The 20,115-nt window shown below is 46.8% G+C and overlaps 1 protein-coding gene across 1 annotated transcript; it reads right to left on the bottom strand.

Annotated features, from left to right (window-relative positions):
- Positions 1-7,879: 7,879 nt before the first annotated feature.
- GLOD4 (glyoxalase domain containing 4) lies at positions 7,880-18,953 on the bottom strand. The gene is made up of 9 exons (XM_056865266.1): positions 18,843-18,953; positions 17,673-17,722; positions 17,118-17,238; positions 16,037-16,181; positions 15,382-15,518; positions 11,306-11,392; positions 9,358-9,471; positions 8,488-8,574; positions 7,880-7,945 (listed from the first exon to the last, which is right to left on the bottom strand). Exons 1-9 carry the CDS (start codon positions 18,930-18,932, stop codon positions 7,880-7,882), a joined length of 897 nt encoding a protein of 298 aa, XP_056721244.1. The 5' UTR covers positions 18,933-18,953.
- Between the last annotated feature and the right edge of the window lie 1,162 nt (positions 18,954-20,115).

Below are 20,115 nucleotides of genomic sequence, written 5' to 3' on the forward strand. Positions count from 1 at the left end.
GGCCGCTGGGCTCCCGCCGAGGCCGGCTGCTGCAGGCGCGGGGCAGGCGGCATGGCCGAGCAGCGGGCTCCGCCGCCGCCAGCCCTGGCCGGAGCCCTGCCCGCCGCCCGCCACGTCGGCCGCTTGCGCCATTGTGCGCTCAGGGCGCGCGACACAAAGCGCGCCGCCCGCCGCCGCGCGCTCGCCCAGCCCAGCCTCGCCGCGCGCGCGCCGCCTCCCTCCCTCCTTCCCTCCCCAGCCAGCAAGACGGGGCATCGCAAGGCCCGCGTGCGCCGCAACAGCTACCTCTGCCGGCTGATGCGCGACACTGCCCGCCGCCGCCGGGCCCCGCCCCTGCCCGCCTACACCGGCTGGTAATTCGCAGCGGGGAGCCCGCTTAGGCGGGCTGCAGGAGCAGGAGAGGGCAGCGGTCCGGGATCTGAATACCGGGATCTGAAGAAGTGAGCTGTGGCTCACGAAAGCTCACACCCTGCCAGAAAATATTTTTGTAATTGAAATTTTGTAATTTTTTTTTGTAAAGAGCAAGAGTCCAGAAGCACCTTAAAGACTAACAGCAATATTTTCTGGCAATATTTTCTGGCAGGGTAGGAGCTTTCTAGTAGAAAAGAGCAAGAGTCCAGTAGCAGCTTAAAGACTAACAAGAATATTTTCTGGTAGGGTAGGAGCTTTCGTGAGCCACAGCTCACTTCTTCAGATACCAGTAGTAGAAAAGGGCAAGAGTCCAGTAGCACCTTAAAGACTAACAAGAATATTTTCTGGCACAGTATTTCGTGAGCCACAGCTCACTTCGAAGAAGCAGTCAGAAGAAGCCAGAAGCAGTCCAGACATGCTATACGCATGCCTGGGCTTGTATAAAGTTATCTATATATGGTGATACATATGTATACTACTTGTGTGTGCATTATATGGGTTTTATTTGACCACCGATGAAGGCCTGTAGGCTGAAACGCATATGGTGTGTGGTTTAAGTCTATCAACCTTAAAAGCCCCTATCCAAGTTGGGATACCATAAAGGATTTGGCCTCATATTTTGAGGTCGAAAATTTTGATAGCATCAATGACATTCTGATTGCCCTTAGAGAAGAAAAAATGTTTTAATTGTGCCACTGAATGTCTGGCCAGGTTTACCATCCTATTTCTGTGCTTGGTCCAAGATAAATGATAATTAAAAGTAATACCTAAATATTTATAGTTTTTAACTTGTTCTATTGGGATTCTATCAATACTCCATTTCATTGGGTGCCAACGTTTTCGAAAGACCATCACTTTGGATTTGGAGTAGTTAATTTGCAGTTTATTTTCCAGATAAATGTTGTATTTTACTGGAAAATACATTATCTTACATAACCAATTACCCTGTAAGTAGCGATACAAGCTTTGAATTAAGAAATTCCTTTTTATTGTAGAAACTTCAGTATAAAAATAATATAAAAACAGAACATACAAGATATAACAGTTACAAATATATTACAGTTACATTGTAGGAAAAACCTAACATTGTAGGAAAAAACCTAACAGAATATTAAAAAGTTTAAGCAGAAAAAGTTACAGTGAAAGTTCAGTAAAAGTTATAGTAGAAATACCAAGTTCACATACCTCTGGATGTGCCAAGCTTCTGGGAAAATTATTTAGACAGACAGCATAGGAGCAGCATGTCTGCTATAGAACTCCCAACTACTGAACAATTTCTGACCCCTTAAATACCCTTTCTATGGGAATTCTAATCTGTAAGTAATCTTGTTCATGATGTCACATCAAAGATCTAATACTTTCTCAAAACAATATCCTTCAGACAAGGTTGTCTAGCAGATAACTAACATAGATATGTGATGATACCTTCAAAAGACAAACAAATTAATTATAATTGGTTCTTGTAGGTTATCCAGGCTGTGTAACCGTGGTCTTGGTATTTTCTTTCCTGACGTTTCGCCAGCAGCTGTGGCAGGCATCTTCAGAGGAGTAACACTGAAGGACAGTGTCTTTTTTCCTTCAGTGTTACTCCTCTGAAGATGCCTGCCACAGCTGCTGGCGAAACGTCAGGAAATAAAATACCAAGACCACGGTTACACAGCCCGGATAACCTACAAGAACCAATGAACTCTGACCGTGAAAGCCTTCGACAAAATTAATTATAAGATGAGAATATGACATAAAAATGATGGGAAGCAAGGCTATTTAACTTTATATAATGAAAGTCTATTACCCCCCACTCAGACCAAAAATAATTCGGTGTTATCTTATTATTTATACTTAGTGAAGGTTGCTGGCTCGACACCCGGCCTTTAGTTTATCATCTCACTTTGTTGAAGTGGATTTAGAAGCTTACCAATTTCCAGGCAGGAGATCCCCTTTAATTACCATCCATAGCAACTATTATATAGAATTTCAAGCTATATATGCCCACATTACTGCACACCAACAACACCATTGTGCCTTGTTTTATCATTTAAAATGTTTTTAACCATGATATGAGTGCCTTAAAATGTATTTTTCAGTTATATCATTTTACCTTCTCCACCCAACCGTGGGTACCCAAGCTTTCGGTTTTTTAAGGCTGGGTTTCTTCCCCCATTTTTTATTATTCAGGTGAAGCTTAACAGAATCCTGCAAGGGTTCCTGTTAATAATCCTGAAAATTATTTCCAAATAATTTCTCTCCCCTGCCCACCACCTGCCAGTTTCTCACCCCTCACTGTAAGCATCAGGGGCAATAGACTAAAACTCTCCGTTCTCCTCTCTCTTTCTTTCCTCTTGTATCAAACTCCAGGGACAGTACAAGTAAGATTAATGTACGCCAGATCACTCGGAGGTCCCTTTGCACAGGGCAGAAGGAAGGGGCGCTCCTGACAACATGTGTTAGGCTGCATTTGAAGAAACCGCTGCCCTGGCCGAACAAGTGACCATGGCACTGTTGGGCAAGAAACTGGAGCCATACAGCCTTTACCAGCAGGCACCTCTGAGGGACTGTAGGAAAGGCAATGCCAAGGAGGATGCCAGGAATCGGCACAAGGAGACATGCAGGGAAGAGGCCATGAAGGCCGACCTCGGGCAAGCAGAGATGAGGAAGAAATCTGGGGTTTAATGGCATCCTACAGGTGACTGGGACACTCAGTCCTTGGATGGGGGAGAACTTTCCTCGCTTCCCAGTCATTTAAGGCGGACTGGGCAATAAAACTCCCTTGAACCTCATCCATTCAAAATGTGTGGGCCTGTCTTCCATTCAATTGTATTGAGCCTTATCATGATGGGTACCCGTGTTAGTCAGTCTGTAGCTATAGAAAAGAGCAAGAGTCCAGTAGCACCTTAAAGACTAACAAAATTTCTGGCAGGGTATGAGCTTTCGTGAATCACAGCTCTCTTCTTCAGAAAGCTCATACCCTGCCAGAAATTTTGTACCGTCTTTTAAGGTGCTACTGGATTCTTGTTCTTTTCCCCAGTATTCAGCCTGATGACTACACTGTTTCAGAGCGGGTGTGTGTAGAGGGATGGCACCAGTAACATTGGGAAATTTCTGCTAGGCAGAATGTTAAAAACCCAGGACCTCCAAGGCAGGGTTCTCCAAATTGCTACCAGTTCCACAAGCAGGGCCATCAAGAACAGCAGTGATCGGGGTCTCAAAGTACAGATGAGAAAGAGGGGCCGGGAGGGTTTAGATTTGTCCCCTTGAACCAAGAGGGAACCAGACTGCTGATACTTCATCTCTGAACAGTTGCAGAGCAGCTTTTAAATCCTGGAGGAAAGCCAACAGGAGCTGGGGAGCATCCGGTGTGGGATGACTAATCTCTAAGAGTTGGATTTTATATGCTGACTTTCTCTACCTTTTAAGGAGTCTCAAAGCGGCTTACGGTCCCCTTCCTTTCCCCTCCCCACAACAGGCACCTTGTGAGGTGGGTGGGGTTAGCCCAAGGTCACTTAGCAGGCTTCATGTGGAGGAGTGGGGAAACCAACCCGGTTCACCAGACTAGAGTCTGCCGTTCATGTGGAGGAGTGGGGAATCAAACCTGGTTCTCCGGATTAAGAGTTCACCACTCAACCACTGCATGCTTGCTTGGGTTTAAGGATGAGGTAAACTCTTGGCATTGATATTGGTGGGATGGGGGCAGAGAAAAAGATGGTGAAGAACTGCGTGAAGATACCAAAGGGCCGTTGGGGGCAAGGATCCTTGGAGAGGGAAACGAGATTCAGATGTCTGTATGCCAATGCTAGAAGCCTCCAAGCCAAGATGGAGTGCTTGGTGCAAAACAACCATTGAGATGTAGTGGGCATCTCAGAGACTGGGTAGAGGGGGAAGGGGAATCAACGAGATACAGTTATCCCTGGAAATAAACAGTCTGATGCCCATGACCACAGATGGCTTTAGAAGACAGATTTGTGGAGGTCTGTCAGTGGCCACTAGTCATGGCAACTGAAGGGAACCTCCACGTTCAGAAATGTGTCTGGTTTGTTTAAGGCAAGAGAGACAAGGTGGTAAACTAATCATTAATGCTAGGTGGCAACATCAGGGGAAGGCCTTGGCCTCTATGCCATGCTGGTACACTATGGTGAGAAACTGGATACTGGGCTAGATGGACCCCTGGTCTGATCCAGGAGGGCATTGTGATGGACGGCCTCTCATTCCGCCCTCCAGGCATCCCAGCAAATTGCTGGTCAGTTTCTGAGCTACTCCCCTGCAGGCAGCATCACATGGAACACATAAAGCTGCCTTATACTGAATAAGACCCTTGGCCCATCCAAGTCAGTATTGTCTACTCAGACCGGCAGTGGCTCTCCAGGCTCTCGGGCAGAGATCTTTGCCTATTCCCTTTAACTGGAGAGGCCGGGGATTGAACCTGGGACCTTCTCCATGCCAAGCAGATGCTCTACCACTGAGCCACAGCCCCTCCCATGAGAGGCTGTGGAACCTCTTTTGGGGGGGGGGGAGAGGAAAGTGGAAGCAACAGAGAAATGTAACAAACTACCAGGAGACTAGTTAGGTAGATAGATAATTTATTTGCGGCACTTAGCCAGTCAAAACATGATAAAACGGAAAGCATGGACTAATAGATTCTTACAATCAAAGAATTACAGTCCGAGTCTTAAAACATTTTTAAAACATAAAAGAATTACAGCTGGGACATATCTGTCAATTGCGCTGTTCTAAGGTGTCGCATTTTCATTGCTGCTAAACAAAATTTCGCAACCTGAAGAGTGGTTGAAGGACTACCCCCTTGTAGGAGCATCTCAAACCTTTCACCTGCCCTGTCAGGTCTCAATCTCGATAAGAGGGGCTCAATAAACTTCGAACGGGGTAATGTATAGAAACTGCAGTTCAGGAGGGCATGCTCAACAGTTTCTAAGTCCCCTGATTTGCAGGGGCAGAATCTTCCCAGGGTGTCTTTTTATATTTCCCCTCAAGCAAAGCAGATGGTAAGGCTGCACATCTGGCCAGGGTAAAGGCCCTTCTGTAATTATTTATCTCTGCATAGTGGAGATAGGCTGCTGGTGCTAGGATGCATTTAGTATGGAGGGGTGCAGTGAATAGAGGCGCCCTTGCTAGATCTGTTTGTCTCTCGATGTCTTTGATCCTTTGGGATATAATTAACTTGGCTTGTTCCCACCCTAACTGAAGTAAAGCTAGGGGTGTAAAACCCAAGTTGTTTAATTTGACATCTATGGCTATCACCCATCTGGATTTAAAGGAGTCACAAAGGATCAGTGGGAGAAGACCATTAGGGTTGAAGTTAATTTTCAACCAGAGAGAGATCGAGGACAGGACGACTAGGTAGGTAGTTTGGCTTTGCCCAGTGAAAAAACCAACCAACCTAGATATCTATAGTAGGGGTACATAGGGCTCAGGGGGCTGATAGAGGCAGGATTAAAGCAGGTGTCCTGTGTTACCTTAAGGAAATAGTAGGTTAGGCCTTTGTGAGGGTATTGAGGGAAATATTTCAAGAGCCAATCTTTTTTTTATTGTGAAAGGAAGGTATTGGTGTGAATCATGGGGGGGGGTAGTAGAAAATATCTCAGATTCCTGATCTACTTCCCCAGGCTTCCTCTATAATAGCACATAATCCAGTGCAGTTACACATTAAAATTGCCTTACCGACCACTCTCCAGCCATGCCGTAACTAAAATCAGCTTGGCCACTGCTACTGGAAGGTGTGAGGGGGAGATGGGAAGCTTAAAAAGCACCTGGCCGTCCCAGGTATTCCTTGGGTCCTCGTGTAATCCGAGCTCCTAGTCTAGGTTTGTAACCCAGAGCCAATCTTTGCGGCAGCCTTGCCCAGGTCAAGGGTTGTGGAACAGGGCTTTTACTGCCTGTCCTAAAGAGAAGACATGTAAACATCGGACTTTCCAAGATTCTTTATTCTGGAAATTTCAAAACCAAAGAATTGTCCCCTACAAAGAAGGCGTTTGACCTCTGTTGTGCGACTTCAAGCAACATTGTACAGCAGAGCAACATTTGGCTCACTTACTGCCAAGCAGCAGCTGTGAATGGGAGGGGGGCAGGAAGAGGGTGAAAACGAGGCTGGAGTGGCATTACCAACTGGACCGTTGCCATGGGGCACACAAGGGGGCTAGCCAGCCTAAGGACTTGCCTGCAGCTTCATTATTTTAAAAAACAGGCTTGCAGCAATGTCAGATTTCTGTTTTCTCTTCCTGCCTCTTGCCCCACCCCCTTCCAGTAAATAACTGGATGATTCCTCCTGACCAGCAAGGAGAGTTGGCAACCAGCCAGGTGTCTGGAGGAGCTGACTGGGAAACTAATTTGGGAACTATCCGAACGCTCTCCTAACTGCTCCTGTACAACGAAGAAGATACTCCTCTTCTTCCCAATGTTCTGGTGATTTGAAAGACAAGCAAGTGGGCCCAGCCCGGTTGTTTGCAAGTCTGACTGAAAAGACGCTCAGGAAGTTCTCTGCTGCCATATTACAGCCATCTGCTCACCAGCATGACACAGTGGAACAGAAGCTACTGTGCTCTTCTGATTAAGACATATTAACGTATAAAGGCACAGAATCAGGGGAGCAGGTTTTGAACCACCCATCCTCCCCTGCCCCAACCGAACAAGACACACAATGCCAACGTGGGAAATGGCTGTCGTTCAGACAAATACACAAGAGATGCCATATCAAACAGTCAAGTCAAACAAGCCAGGAATGGAATGCCTTGGTGCAAATTCAGAGAAACTTAAGATGAAACCCATGCTAAAGCATGCAAGGCAGGAAATATGAAACCAACTCTCTCCCATCACCTTAATAAAGATTGGGGGTGGGCAACTGAACGTGTTTTTGTGCTAGAAATTATAGAGACCCCAAAGCCTGATTGCTTTCTAAGCTTTCGTGCCCACCCCTTCCCCCGCTACCCAAAGTCAAACAGAACCTGTCCGCCTTAGACGCCGATGAGTTCCCTGCCAGGGGACCTCAAACCAAAGATCTGGGGAGGGGAGGCAGAGCCAGCAGGCCGCCGTTTGCTGCTGGCCTTTGGCTTGAGAGGGCCCACGTTGTACAAGCTTCATCTAACCCAGGGCACCAAGGGCTGGATCCAGACAAAACTGGCAATTTCCTCTGGCTCTCCCTTTCTCACTGCAACCCCCCCCTTTTACGTTATTCCTCAGGGTCCTCCAGGAGCAACATTTTTGGGTGATCGTTGGGCTGCGACGGGAGGGCAGGGAAGTTCCATTCTGGCATTGGAAAATTTAGTCTGGATTCAACTCCAAAGCTGCAGGTGACTTCTTGCCCCCCTCCCCGGGAAGGAGCATCCATTCAAAAAGGGGGAGACCCCACTGGTTTTCACGGCTCAGGCTAAGGCTGACATCCACAGGTATGTGGTCAGAAGATACAAGGACTCCACCCCCCCAGGCCCCCCCACCAAACTGCTGGCTGTCTCTGCTGCTCAACCTAGGCGGAAGCCTTTGCAATGTTATGCTCGGCAAACCATTCGTCGCTCCTGTCGGCTGCCATCGCCTGTGTGAGAGAAGAAGAAAAAAGCCACAGTCACCTTCCCTTCGCCTTCCCATGACACACCGTGAGGTAGGTGGGGCTGAGAGAGCTATGACTAGCCCAAGGTCACCCAGTTGGCTTCATGTGGAGGAGTGGAGACCAACCTGGTTCACCAGAATAGCAGCCGCCGCTCATGTGGAGGAGTGGGGAATCAAACCCTGTTCTCCAGATCAGAGTCCACCGCTCCAAACCACCGCTCTTAACCACTACACTGTGCTGGCAGGCACCATGGTGCCCACTGGCACCTGGGGAAATGCTATTTTAGGGTATATCCTACCTCTACTAGTTCTTCCCCGAAAACCTGGAAGCTCTAGCCAACTTTTTGAATTCATAGCAGACAAGGTTCTAGATCTCAGGTGCTACAAATGTGGGCTGCCAAGCCCCTGCCAGTTTAACCCTCTTGGCTCACCTTCTCTGTGAAGGATGCCAAAAATCTCCAAGGTGGCTTCAGGGAAGTCATGGCAGTACCAAGTCTCTTGATTTGTTAGTAGAAAAGACCAACTTACCTCATCTAAGAGCTTCTCGCCGTTCACATCCTCCTTGGAAAGCTCCCGAAAGCCTTCGTCCCCAACAAAACAGATTTCGTGGCCATCCTAAAAATCCATTTCAGTGGGCAGAGAGAAAAAGAAGTTAACCTGCAAGCTGGTGGGCATTCCTGCCCAACGCAAGTGGCATTCCAGACCAACGCTGATCCCAGGGCAGCAACCCCCCCCCCCACATTAGGGTCTGTGTCATTACAGGGATTGTAGCGACCTGGCCCCATGGGTGCAAAGGGCAACATATACCCCAGAAGTCAGGCCTCTGCCCCAAGGAAGTTACACTCTAAAATTAGACAGTGCAGAGAGCCAAGGGGGAGACATGACGTCTGTGGTAGAGCATCTCACAGAGCGGAAAAGAAGAGGCTGAAGTAGGGTCCACACTGACCTTGTTTTAAGGGTAGTGGGTGAGGATGTCCCCCCCTCATGATGCCTCCAAATTACAGGGGGGAGAAGTCAGTGGCTACATTTTAAATTACATCATTGTTTGGGATTACAATAAATAATTTTAAAAGCACAATGAGTCACCAATGCAGTGCTGCCCAGTAAGTCTGTACAGCTTTCAAAAGAGCTTTGAGATAGGTTTATCGATGTCTATTAGCCACAATAAGTACAGGAAACCACCGTGAACAGAATCTCTCCAAAACGCCAGTTTGGGGAGACAAACAACTGGGGGAGGGGCTGTTCACATCTTCCTTGCAGGCTTCCCAGGGGGATGTGGTTGGCACACTCCGGCTGATAGAAGGGTGGCCTCGATGGCCCCGATCCAGCCGGTCTCTTCTGACACTGGATGCACAAGGGGGAAATGGCGATGCCCCCTCTGTTTCCAAGGGCACTCACAGGGTCCGCCAAGATGACCACTTGAACAGTCGCTTTTCCAGGGGTATCCAGGCTCACGAGAGGAGTCAGGATTTTCTGGTTCTCCTTTTTCATCAAGGTTTCGATATCCAGAAGCTTGGAAACAAACAGAACAAGCAGGTCTGGAACTGGAGAAACCCAGCTTCAAATACATTCAGGCACTGGAGGACTCTGGGGCGCACCCACTCAGCCTAGCCTACTTCATAGGGTTGCTGTGAAGATAAAGTGGCGGCAGGGATAACCCCAAGCTCCTTGGAGACTAGGAAACCCTCACGGCAGCAGCAAAACACCCAGCAGGAAGCCAGTGGAGGGCTGCTCACAAGAAAAGCTTCTGGCCTTTCATATGCCCTGGCATTACCACCCCTGGATTTCCTTGGGGATCTTAGTAGGGCCAAAGCACACCCCAGGGAGGAAAACAAAACAGGAAAGCTGCCTGGATGCCCTCCCCTAGTTCACAAATGACAGAGGTAATTAAGGAGCTCCAAGAGACTTTCCAGAGAGCCAATGTGGTGTAGTGGTTAAGGTGTCGGACCAGGACCTGGGAAACCCAGGTTCGAATCCCCACTCGCGCCATGGAAACTTGCCGGATGCATGGCTTGGCCAATGCCCTGTAGCTCGGGCTGTCTCCAAGCAATCCTTAATTCCTGCTAGCGCTTCAGGCAGCAGCCCCCAATGGGGTTCAACTCTGCTTTACACATTAATGGAATGGTATGAGCGTGGGATCAGGCCACTACACCAGGTGGGAGACACGTGAATACATAAAGTTGCCTTATCCTAAATCAGACCATTGAGCCATCAATATACCGTCTTTGATGGTTGGTACCGTCTACTCAGTCTGGCAGTGGTTCTCCAGGGTGTCAGGCCTGTGTCTCAGTTGGTTTCGTTTTCCCACTGACCAGCTCTCAAGGACTGTTATGCATACCTGAACTCTTTTGAAGCTGTGGGAACCACAGCAGTGTTTGTGTTTCGTAATCTCTTGCTTTTTTCATGCTTTTATATTACCAAGTGCAAGCCAGCAAGCTCCATTGCTGTCACCTTTTCTTTGTGCTCTGTTAACCTATATGACCAGTAAAAACCAACTTCTTTGGACCTGACTGTCTCTGATGTGGTTTATGGTTCAGATTGGGCCAAGGGCTTACACAGGGTCTCTTTCACATGACCTCCGAACCTCATCCTTTCAACTAGAGATGCTGGGGAAAGAACCTGGGACTTTCTGCATTTCAAGTGGAGGCTCACCACTGAGCCACGGCCCCTCTATCTGGCGTTTATTGTTTTATTGACCTTGAGTCAATCACACTCTGAGCCATGACCCTGCCTAGTGTTTGGATGGGAGACCTCCAAGGTATACCAGGGGCAGAACTCGGAGGCAGGCAATGGCAAACCACTTCTGAACATCTCTTGCCTTGAAAACCCTGCGAGGTCACTGTAAGCCAGCTGTGACTTGACAACAACAAAAAAACACAGAGGAGAGACCTTCCAAGGAACCCTTTATCAAGGCCCATTGCTTCATCTTGGCCTGACTTTGCTCCAGGCCTGTCTGACAAGGCCCCGGTCACATGCCTTTTGGTTCTCATGCTTTGTACAGTATATCTCTCTGCCTGCTGGTGTGGTATGTGTGCCCATCCTGTTTATCACAGCTGCACTCTTGTTATGCCATGACTTTCTACCCTGAGAATGCTTATCATAGATTCTACTGGCCTGCCTGACCCTATGCAATGTATTTTAACCCTGTATTCTAACCATATTCTCCATTAGTAGCCTCCTTCTGCTGGAGTGGCAGTCAACTTCTGAATCTGTCCAATCTTGCTCCCACATAAAGCCTAACCTGTTTCAGACTCTTGCCTGAGCGAATTTTGCTTGATGGACACTGGGGACAGAACTCTGAGTCTGACACCCTTTGACCAAAAGTGCATTGTGTGAGAGGGCTTACCTGCTCCTTTGGGCAAGAGAAAGCAATCCGTCCGAAGGCCGTGCCATGATCCACGGCTTGGCCAATGCCCTGCAGCTCCAGCTTGCACTGGCAGAGAAACAGGAAAAGAAAAGGAACAGGAGACAGCTGTGACGGGCAAAGAAACACAGGATCGCTTTTATGTCAACCTGCACGAGTCGGCAGGCTTCTACAAATTACCTCTAGAAACAAGTCCTGGCTTTCACTCAGGATGCATCAACTCTGCAAGTAAGCAGAAGGGCTTGGGGAGGAGAAAGAGGGCTGGCTCCCTGCTGGTTCATATTATGTGTGTGTCTAAAGGGATGTAAGCAGGCCAAAAAGAAACAGAACTCCCCCAAATGGGATGAATGCACACTTGATTGTGTGCATGGGCACATCCCCATGACTACTGGTTTGTGGGATTTTATCTTAGAGGTAGCCTGTAAGACTAGGAAAACTTGGGTAAGCCATATATAGGCTTTCTAACTATAAATTTTAGCCTACAAGACTAGGAAAACCTGGGTAAGCCATATATAGGATTTTTAGCTTTAATTTTTAGCCTACAAGACTAGGACAACTTGGATAAGCCAAATATAGGCTTTTAAGCTATAATTTTTATTATGATATTGTATAATTCTGTGAATTTATAATTTTAAAATGTTTCTTTTCTCACAAATTATTTGATACTAGAAGTCTGAATTATATGGATTTTATTTTATTGGTCTCGGACTGTATTAAATAAATTTGATTTATCTTGGGGGGGGGGCCGGAAAGTAGGAAAGAAGGCATGTGTTCAAACCCTAATTGCCTGGGAATCTAATATGCAACTGAGTTAGAGGATATTGTCGAAGGCTTTCACGGTCAGAGTTCATTGGTTCTTGTAGGTTATCCGGGCTGTGTAACCGTGGTCTTGGAATTTTCTTTCCTGACGTTTCGCCAGCAGCTGTGGCAGGCATCTTCAGAGTAGTAACACTGAAGGACAGTGTCTCTCAGTGTATAGGAAGAGTCAGAGAGGGGTTGGGTTTGAGCTGAGTACTGTCCTGCAGAAGTAATGTGCTAATCATTGTCCTGTAAGTATCAAGATAATGTACTAATGAGGGTGTGGTATGTTAATATGGAACCAATGTATCCTGAAGTGATCTGTTAATGTGTGAAATCCAAAGCTAATCTGCATGGCTATTGTTGACTGTAGCCTTTGTTAGTCTGGAGGTTTTTCAGGGCAGGAAGCCAAGCCTTATTCATTCTTAAACTCTCTTCTTTTCTGTTAAAGTTGTGCTGACGTTTATGAATTTAAATTGCTTTTATGAATTTCAATGGCTTCTCTGTGCAATCTGACAAAATAGTTGGTAGAATTGTCCAGTCTTTCAGTGTCTTGGAATAAGACCCTGTGCCCTGTTTGTGTCAGCCCATGTTCAGCCACTGCTGATTTCTCAGGTTGGCCTAGTCTGCAGTATCTTTCATGTTCTTTTATCCTTGTTAGTATGCTGCGTTTTGTGGTCCCGATGTAAACCTCTCCACAGCTGCAAGGTATACGATATACTCCTGCAGAGGTGAGGGGGTCTCTTTTGCCTTTTGCTGATCGTAGCATTTGTTGTATTTTCTTGGTGGGTTTAAACACTGTTTGTAGGTTATGTTTTTTCAAAAGTTTCTCCATCCTATCAGTGACTCCTTTAATAAATGGCAAGAATACCTTTCCTATGGGAGACTGTTTTTCCTGAGTTTTCTGATTTTTGTTTGGTTTAATGGCCCTTCTGATTTCATTCTTGGAATAGCCGTTTGCTAGAAGTGCGTGATTTAAATGATTAGTTTCTTCCTTGAGAAACTGTGGTTCACAGATCCGTCTTGCATGGTCCATTAATGTTTTGATTATTCCTCTTTTCTGTCGGGGGGGGTGGTTGGAGTTTTTGTGTAAGTAGCGATCTGTGTGAGTCGGTTTCCGGTAGACCTTGTGACCTAACTGAAAGTTTGTTTTACGGATGACAAGGGTATCAAGAAATGGGAGTTTACCCTCAATTTCCTTTTCCATGGTAAACTGAATGTTTGGATGGATATTATTAAGATGGTTTAGAAAGTCCATTAATTTTTCTTCACCATGGCTCCAAATGGTAAATGTATCATCTACGAACCTGAACCAGACTGTAGGTTTGTAAGGTGCCGATGCTAATGCTGTCTTTTCAAAATATTCCATGTAAAAATTTGCTATTACTGGACTGTGTGGACTTCCCATTCCCATAGTCCTCTCAGTCCAGTAATAGCAAATTTTTACATGGAATGCAGACTAGGCCAACCTGAGAAATCAGCAGTGGCTGAACATGGACTGACACAAACAGGACACAGGGTCTTATTCCAAGACACTGAAAGACTGGACAATTCTACCAACTATTTTGTCAGATTGCACAGAGAAGCCATTGAAATTCATAAACGTCAGCACAACTTTAACAGAAAAGAAGAGAGTTTAAGAATGAATAAGGCTTGGCTTCCTGCCCTGAAAAACCTCCAGACTAACAAAGGCTACAGTCAACAATAGCCATGCAGATTAGCTTTGGATTTCACACATTAACAGATCACTTCAGGATACATTGGTTCCATATTAACATACCACACCCTCATTAGTACATTATCTTGATACTTACAGGACAATGATTAGCACATTACTTCTGCAGGACAGTACTCAGCTCAAACCCAACCCCTCTCTGACTCTTCCTATACACTGAGAGACACTGTCCTTCAGTGTTACTACTCTGAAGATGCCTGCCACAGCTGCTGGCGAAACGTCAGGAAAGAAAATTCCAAGACCACGGTTACACAGCCCGGATAACCTACAAGAACCCATGAGTTAGAGGAATTCATTCAAGGTTGGTCAGCAAAGATGAACACATGTCCCTTTATCTTGAGAGGGAGTCTTAATGTATTCACTAATCGTGCTTCTCCAAGTGTTGTTGTTAATCACTCAGGTATAATGACCTTAGCAAACAGATCCTCTCTCTCCAGAATTAAAGTTTAGCTGCTGCACTCTGATGTCTCAACCCTTGAGCTACTTTGCCGTACCCGAATACACACCCGCAGGCAGAGAAGCACCAAGGTCTTGGCCAGCACTGCTCAGGCTGTTTCCAAGCAACCCTCAATTCTTGCTAGTGCTTCAGACAGCAGCCCCCAATGGTGTTCAACTCCACTTTACACATTCATGGAATGGTAGGAGCATGGGACCAGGCCACTGCACCAGGTGGGAGCCACATGAATACATAAAGCTGCCTTATACTGAACCAGACCACTGGGCCATCAAAGTTGGTACTGTCTACTCAGACTGGCAGCAGCTCTCCAGGGTCTCAGGCAGAGGTCTTCCTACTTCATCCTTTCAAATGGAGATGCTGGGGATTGAACCTGGGACCTTCTGCATTCCAAGTGGAGGCTCACCACTGACCCTCGGCCCCTCTATCTGGTGTTGACTGTTTTATTTAGAGAAAGGTAAACAATGCCTTTCTGGTGATCTGCTTGAGGTAGCTTCATAAGGAAAAACAATACAACAAGAAACCCATACAAGCAACAGTAGAAAAGGACCAGAGCCTAGTAGCTCCCTAAAGACTGACAACATTTCTGGCAGGCTATGAGCTTTCGTGAGCCACAGCCAGAAATTTTGTTAGTCTTTAAGGTGCTACTGGACTCTTTTCTACTGCTATTGACAGACTAGCAGGGCTACCCATCGTGACCATACAAGCAACGAACAGTGTCAATCTTAAAAGCAGCCACCATACAAGAAAAAAGCCAGCTAGGGACAAAAGGCAATGATCCTGTGTATAACTGGGGATTCCAATTATACTTCTTTGATGTTAGTTTAGTTCACAGTAATGTATCCAAACACCACAGTTTTCCCCTGAAATATTCGCTCTCTCTGCCAAGCACCTTTTGCCACTCCCCAATAGAGCTGCTGGCAGCAGAGATGCTTTTTACTGGGGGGCGCCGCAAAAGCCCCCCAGAGCTTCTGCTCACGTGGGTGGGCTGCTAAGGCCAACTTTGAAGCCACAGGAAGACTGGAGATGGCCCAGCAGCTCTCCAAGAACTCTGCACCAATTTGCACTCACCTGGTCCTCTGCGTAGCCTAGCAGAACCCGTTGCTGGGGCTCATCCTCCTGGTAGATCTTCATGCCCAGCAACCTTGACCAGAAGGCCACTGATTTTGGAAGGCTAGAGACAGCTAAGGTGACCTTCAGCACTGGATCTGGAAGAAAGCATGAGAGCTGAGGAATGGCCATTTTCCTCACATGGAAGTCCATAAGGGCCTCCAGTTGCCACCCCTCTACCCCTCAGGTCATGCTTCCTGTCCCTCCTACCTCCAAAAGGGTATCTTAAAGCCAAAAAGGGGGAGAGACTGTGGCTCAGAAGTACAGCATCTGCTTTGCATGCAGAAGGTCCCAGGTTCAATCCCCTGCATCTCCAGTTAAAGGGACTAGGCAAGTGGGTAGTGTGAAAGACCTCTGCCTGAGACCCTGGAGAACCGCTGCTGGTCTGAGTAGACAATACGGACTTTGATGGACCAAGGGTCTGATTCAGTATAAGGCAGCTTCATGTGTCTGACCCCTTACCCTGAGGGCCCTTATCCACATCAGCTCCCTTCCACCATGCCCAGATTAACTCACAGCAATCCAAACTACAGTATGCCACAGGTGGACCAATGGGAGCAGACAAGGCACTGCAACTGTAGGTTCCAGCTGCCAGAGAAAACACCAGGTCCCTTACCTGGCTTTGGTGATTTTCTGTCTTCTAGGTAGAATTTGTAGCCTCCGGGAGCTTCAGCCAGATAAACTCCTCCTGAGATTTCCTTGAGGGGCCATTCCAGTTTCTTAGCATTGCTCACTGCTTGTTGGGACACAACAGTCATCCCCTGGCATAGCCAGAAAACACAAAAGAAATGGGAGGACTGGTGGTGGGCAACTGCTTGGAGCAATTATTCCTCACCCTGTGACAGTAATTTGCCTGTTGAGAAGCATCCTGCACATACCGGGGGATTCTAGGGCATAATCTGGGAACATGAATAATCTGGGAACGCGACCTAACACACATCTGACTCTTCTTACTAAGATTGTTCCTTGCAGGGAAATAGGGGTGGACAATCCCTGTCTCTGGGAAGCTGGTTGGCGATGTGTGTTCTTCTCATTGGGGAACCCCTAATCCATCTCCGAGGTGTCCCAGAACTCAGCTGGAAATTCAGTGAACTATTCCCATGCCAACATGCCCAACAGTGAAGATCTTCTTTGAAGGCCCTGGTCATCCTTCCTCCTTTTAGACGCAAAGCAGGCAGTTGACAAAAACCAGGGCCTTTCAACTATGGTGCCTACATTTGGAATACCCTCCCCTTTTCTGCTCACCTGGCAGTTAATCTTTTAAGCTTTCGGTGCCAGGTGAAGACATTTCCTCCCATCCAAGCAATTACTTGATTTATCTGATCCCATCCAAGGAATTGTTTGATTTATCTGTTGTGTTCCCTACACCTTGCGCGTATTTTAAAAAGAGAATGGAGCCCTTTATATACAACTTCCTTTTAGAAATTTCCTGCTGTTTGAAATTGTTTTTCCATTTGCCCTGGATTCCCAAGCATTAAGATGCCTGTCACTGTGATTTCTGTTATGAAACCTTCCTTTATTTGTAAGTTGCCGCAACAGCCTCGGTTGAGTGATTTTGAGAGATAAACATCCATAAATACATCAATTCAAAACACACCCAGAGTGCTAGAAGAGAGCACATGATTTTTAGTACCAAGCATGGATTCAAAGCTACAGGCTTGCAAACTTCAAGGTAAATCTCAGAAAGCGACACCTACCAGAAGATCATTGCCAAGACGATACTCTCCAACGCCATAATTGTAGGTTAACTCTGCCACAAAGTGATCGTCTTCTGGGCCATACCCCACCATGGTTTTACTCCATTTGCCATCATAGGGACTAAGAACATTCTTAGTTAGAATTAATTAATTAATAATTAATTATTAAACAATAATTTTATAACTACATCGTATATAATAAAATATAATTTTATAATAATTATATACTAAAACAAAATATAATTTACAATAAATTAAAGTAGATTAATTAAATATTAATAATTAGAATAAATTAGCCTTTAATTTGTACACATGACAGAAAGTCAACAGTCTCCTGCAGCACTCTTCCTCTGGACCCTCAAAATATCAACCCCATAACCTAAAGCTGGCAGGCACCCCCCATGCAATCGACTTGTCAAATATTCCACTGTGTACATGGCAGCTTAACCCCTCACCCCCCAATGATGGTATTACTGGTTCCAACAATTCAAGAGTCATGACATTCTCCCCTAAAAACATAAACTTTGCTTAGAATCAGTGAGAAAGTCAACATACCCATTACAGGCAGCTTTGCAACCTTCTACGAATTCTTCATGCCTGAGAACCTAAGGGAGGAAGCAGAGGTAGGCAATCATGATTCAGTGCAGCGCCGTAACATACTCTTGTGCAGAGCAGCAGACTGGCAAATTATACGTCAAGCCCCCGGTTCAAGTTTTACCTCTGCCACAAACTCACTAAGCAGCTTTGAACAAACTGCTCTCAGCTTTAGGTTTCACTGGCAATAAATGGATAACAACAATGGCCTGCCTTACAGAGTAGTTGTAAGGATCACAATAAGGTAACACATATGAAGTATTTTGAACGTTTTAAAATGCTGGATAAATGCTAAGTATTATTGTTACCATCTGTCTCTCCCATCAAACTCAAGCTCTTCCTTACCCATCCGCAACGTTTAAGATTGCAATTGTACTCATTCTTCTCCAGCAGAAAACCCAACTGAGGGCTTGTGTTAAGTGCCGTCAAGTCGCTTCTGACTCATGGCGACCCTATGAATCAATGACCTCCAAAACAGTTGCTCAGGTACTGCAAATCGAGGGGCTCTTTTCCTCCTGCCTTCAACGTTTCCTAGCATGATTGTCTTTTCCAGTGACTCTTGTCTTCTCATCATGCGACCAAAGTCCAACAGCCTCAGTTTAGTCATTTTAGCTTCTAGGGTCAGTTCAGGCTTTATGTGATCTATAACCCACTGCTTTTTTAAAGCAGTCCATGGTATCTGTAACACTCTCCTCCAACACCACATTTCAAAGGAATCTACTTTCTTCCTATCAGCTTTCTCTGAGGGCTTACTCATGAGAAAATAGGCCCAGAATTGCACTGCGAATATGACTTGCTGCAGTGAGTCCTGTTTTGCCCTTCCCTGTTACCAATCTAATATTTATTTACTTCACTTATATCCCGCCTGATCCCCGGCCTAAAGCATACCCAAAGTGGCTTAGGTCATTCTACTCTCCTCCATTTTACTCTCACAACAACCTGGTGAGGTCGGATGGAGGCTGTCCATTGGCGTATCCCACATCACGTTCCTCCAAAGAGCAGCTATGACTGGCCATTCGAGGCAGGCGCAGTAAGGCTGGATAGTTCTTGGCCCTTCAGGGCACCCGTAGCCATTCAGCCTTCCCTCCGCCTGTCCACTTTCCAACGCTCCTCGCTTCGCCCCACACTTACGCGCATGCCCAGAACCTCCCTGTAGAAACGGGCCGTCTGGGCTCGGTCGCCGACTTTGAACACGAAATGCAGCGCTCGCCGAGCCCCCATTTTTAAGCCTACGGGTTTTTCTCAGGCTTCTATGCGCAACAGCACAGCGCCTACTTTTGGGCTCTTCTCTCCACGGCGCGCGGCAATGACGTCACTCACGAGACGGAGTCCCGGAAGCCCGCAGTCAGGCAGACACTCTACCCGAGCGTGTCTATGGTGACGTCCTGGTCTAACGGCACCGCGGCCAGGCTCGAGGTTTCCTTCATCTCTATAATAAGGGGCGGGGAAACCTCAACAGTCGCCTTGGAGATGCGCGGTATGCGCACACCGTCGCAGCCCCACTTCCGGTGTAAAACGGAAACGCCCCTCCCCATTTCCCGATAGCGGGGGATAGAGTCCGAGGGGTAGAAAGACACCCACCCGGATGTCCGGCACATAATTGAAAGCCGCAGCGTCGCTCTATCTCCCTGCCTCGCTGTGCTGAAACTTTCCATGCTTTGATGTGGAAGGCGGAATGTCCTTTTCGCTGTCTTTCCGACAGTATAACTTTTTTAAAAATTCAGCCGGGCTGCAGTACAGACAGAGTAGTCTTGTGGCACCTGAAAGAATGACAGGCGACCCACACAGTAAAGAAATAGAGTGGATCGCAGAGTTGGCATTTGCAAACGTGTTTAAAAGCCGTCTTTAGCGGAAGTTCCAGTTCGTAAGAAAGGCCATGCTGGATCGGACCAAGGTCCATCAAGTCCAGCAGTCTGTCCACACCGTGGCCAACTAGGTGCCTCCAGGAAGCCCACAAACAAGACGACTGCAGCAGCACCATCCTGCCTGTGTTCCAAAGCACCCAATATGATGGGCATGTTCCTCTGATACTGGAGAGAACAGATATGCATCATGACTAGTATCCATTTTATTAGTAGCCATGGATAGCCCTCTCCTCCATGAACATGTCTGTTCCCCTCTGAAAGCCTTCCAAGTTGGCAGCCATCTCCACATCCTGGGGCAGGGAGTTCCACAATTTAACTATGCATTGTGCGGAGAATACTTCACCCTCCAACTTCAGCAGATGACCCTGCGTTCTAGTATTATGAGGGAGAAAACCTTCTCCCTGTCCACTCTCTCCATACCATGCACGCTTTTACAGATCTCTATAATCTCTCTCTTTAACCACCTTCTTTCTAAGCTAAACAGCCCTAAGCGCTTTAACCAGTCTTCATAGGGCAGTTGCTCTAGTCCCCTGATCATT

Source organism: Euleptes europaea, chromosome 19, assembly GCF_029931775.1.
Source record: "Euleptes europaea isolate rEulEur1 chromosome 19, rEulEur1.hap1, whole genome shotgun sequence".
NCBI classification, from domain to species: Eukaryota; Metazoa; Chordata; class Lepidosauria; order Squamata; family Sphaerodactylidae; genus Euleptes; species Euleptes europaea.

Bases quoted from the DNA above. Each gene is read 5' to 3' on its own strand.
- GLOD4 (XM_056865266.1), bottom strand. From the start codon at position 18,932: ATGGGGGCTCGGCGAGCGCTGCATTTCGTGTTCAAAGTCGGCGACCGA. The intron at 11,393-15,381 runs GTGAGTGCAAAT...TTTCTCTGCCAG, and splicing joins TAGGCTACGCAGAGGACCAG to TGCAAGCTGGAGCTGCAGGG. The intron at 9,472-11,305 runs GTAAGCCCTCTC...TTTGTTTCCAAG, and splicing joins TCTCTTGCCCAAAGGAGCAG to CTTCTGGATATCGAAACCTT.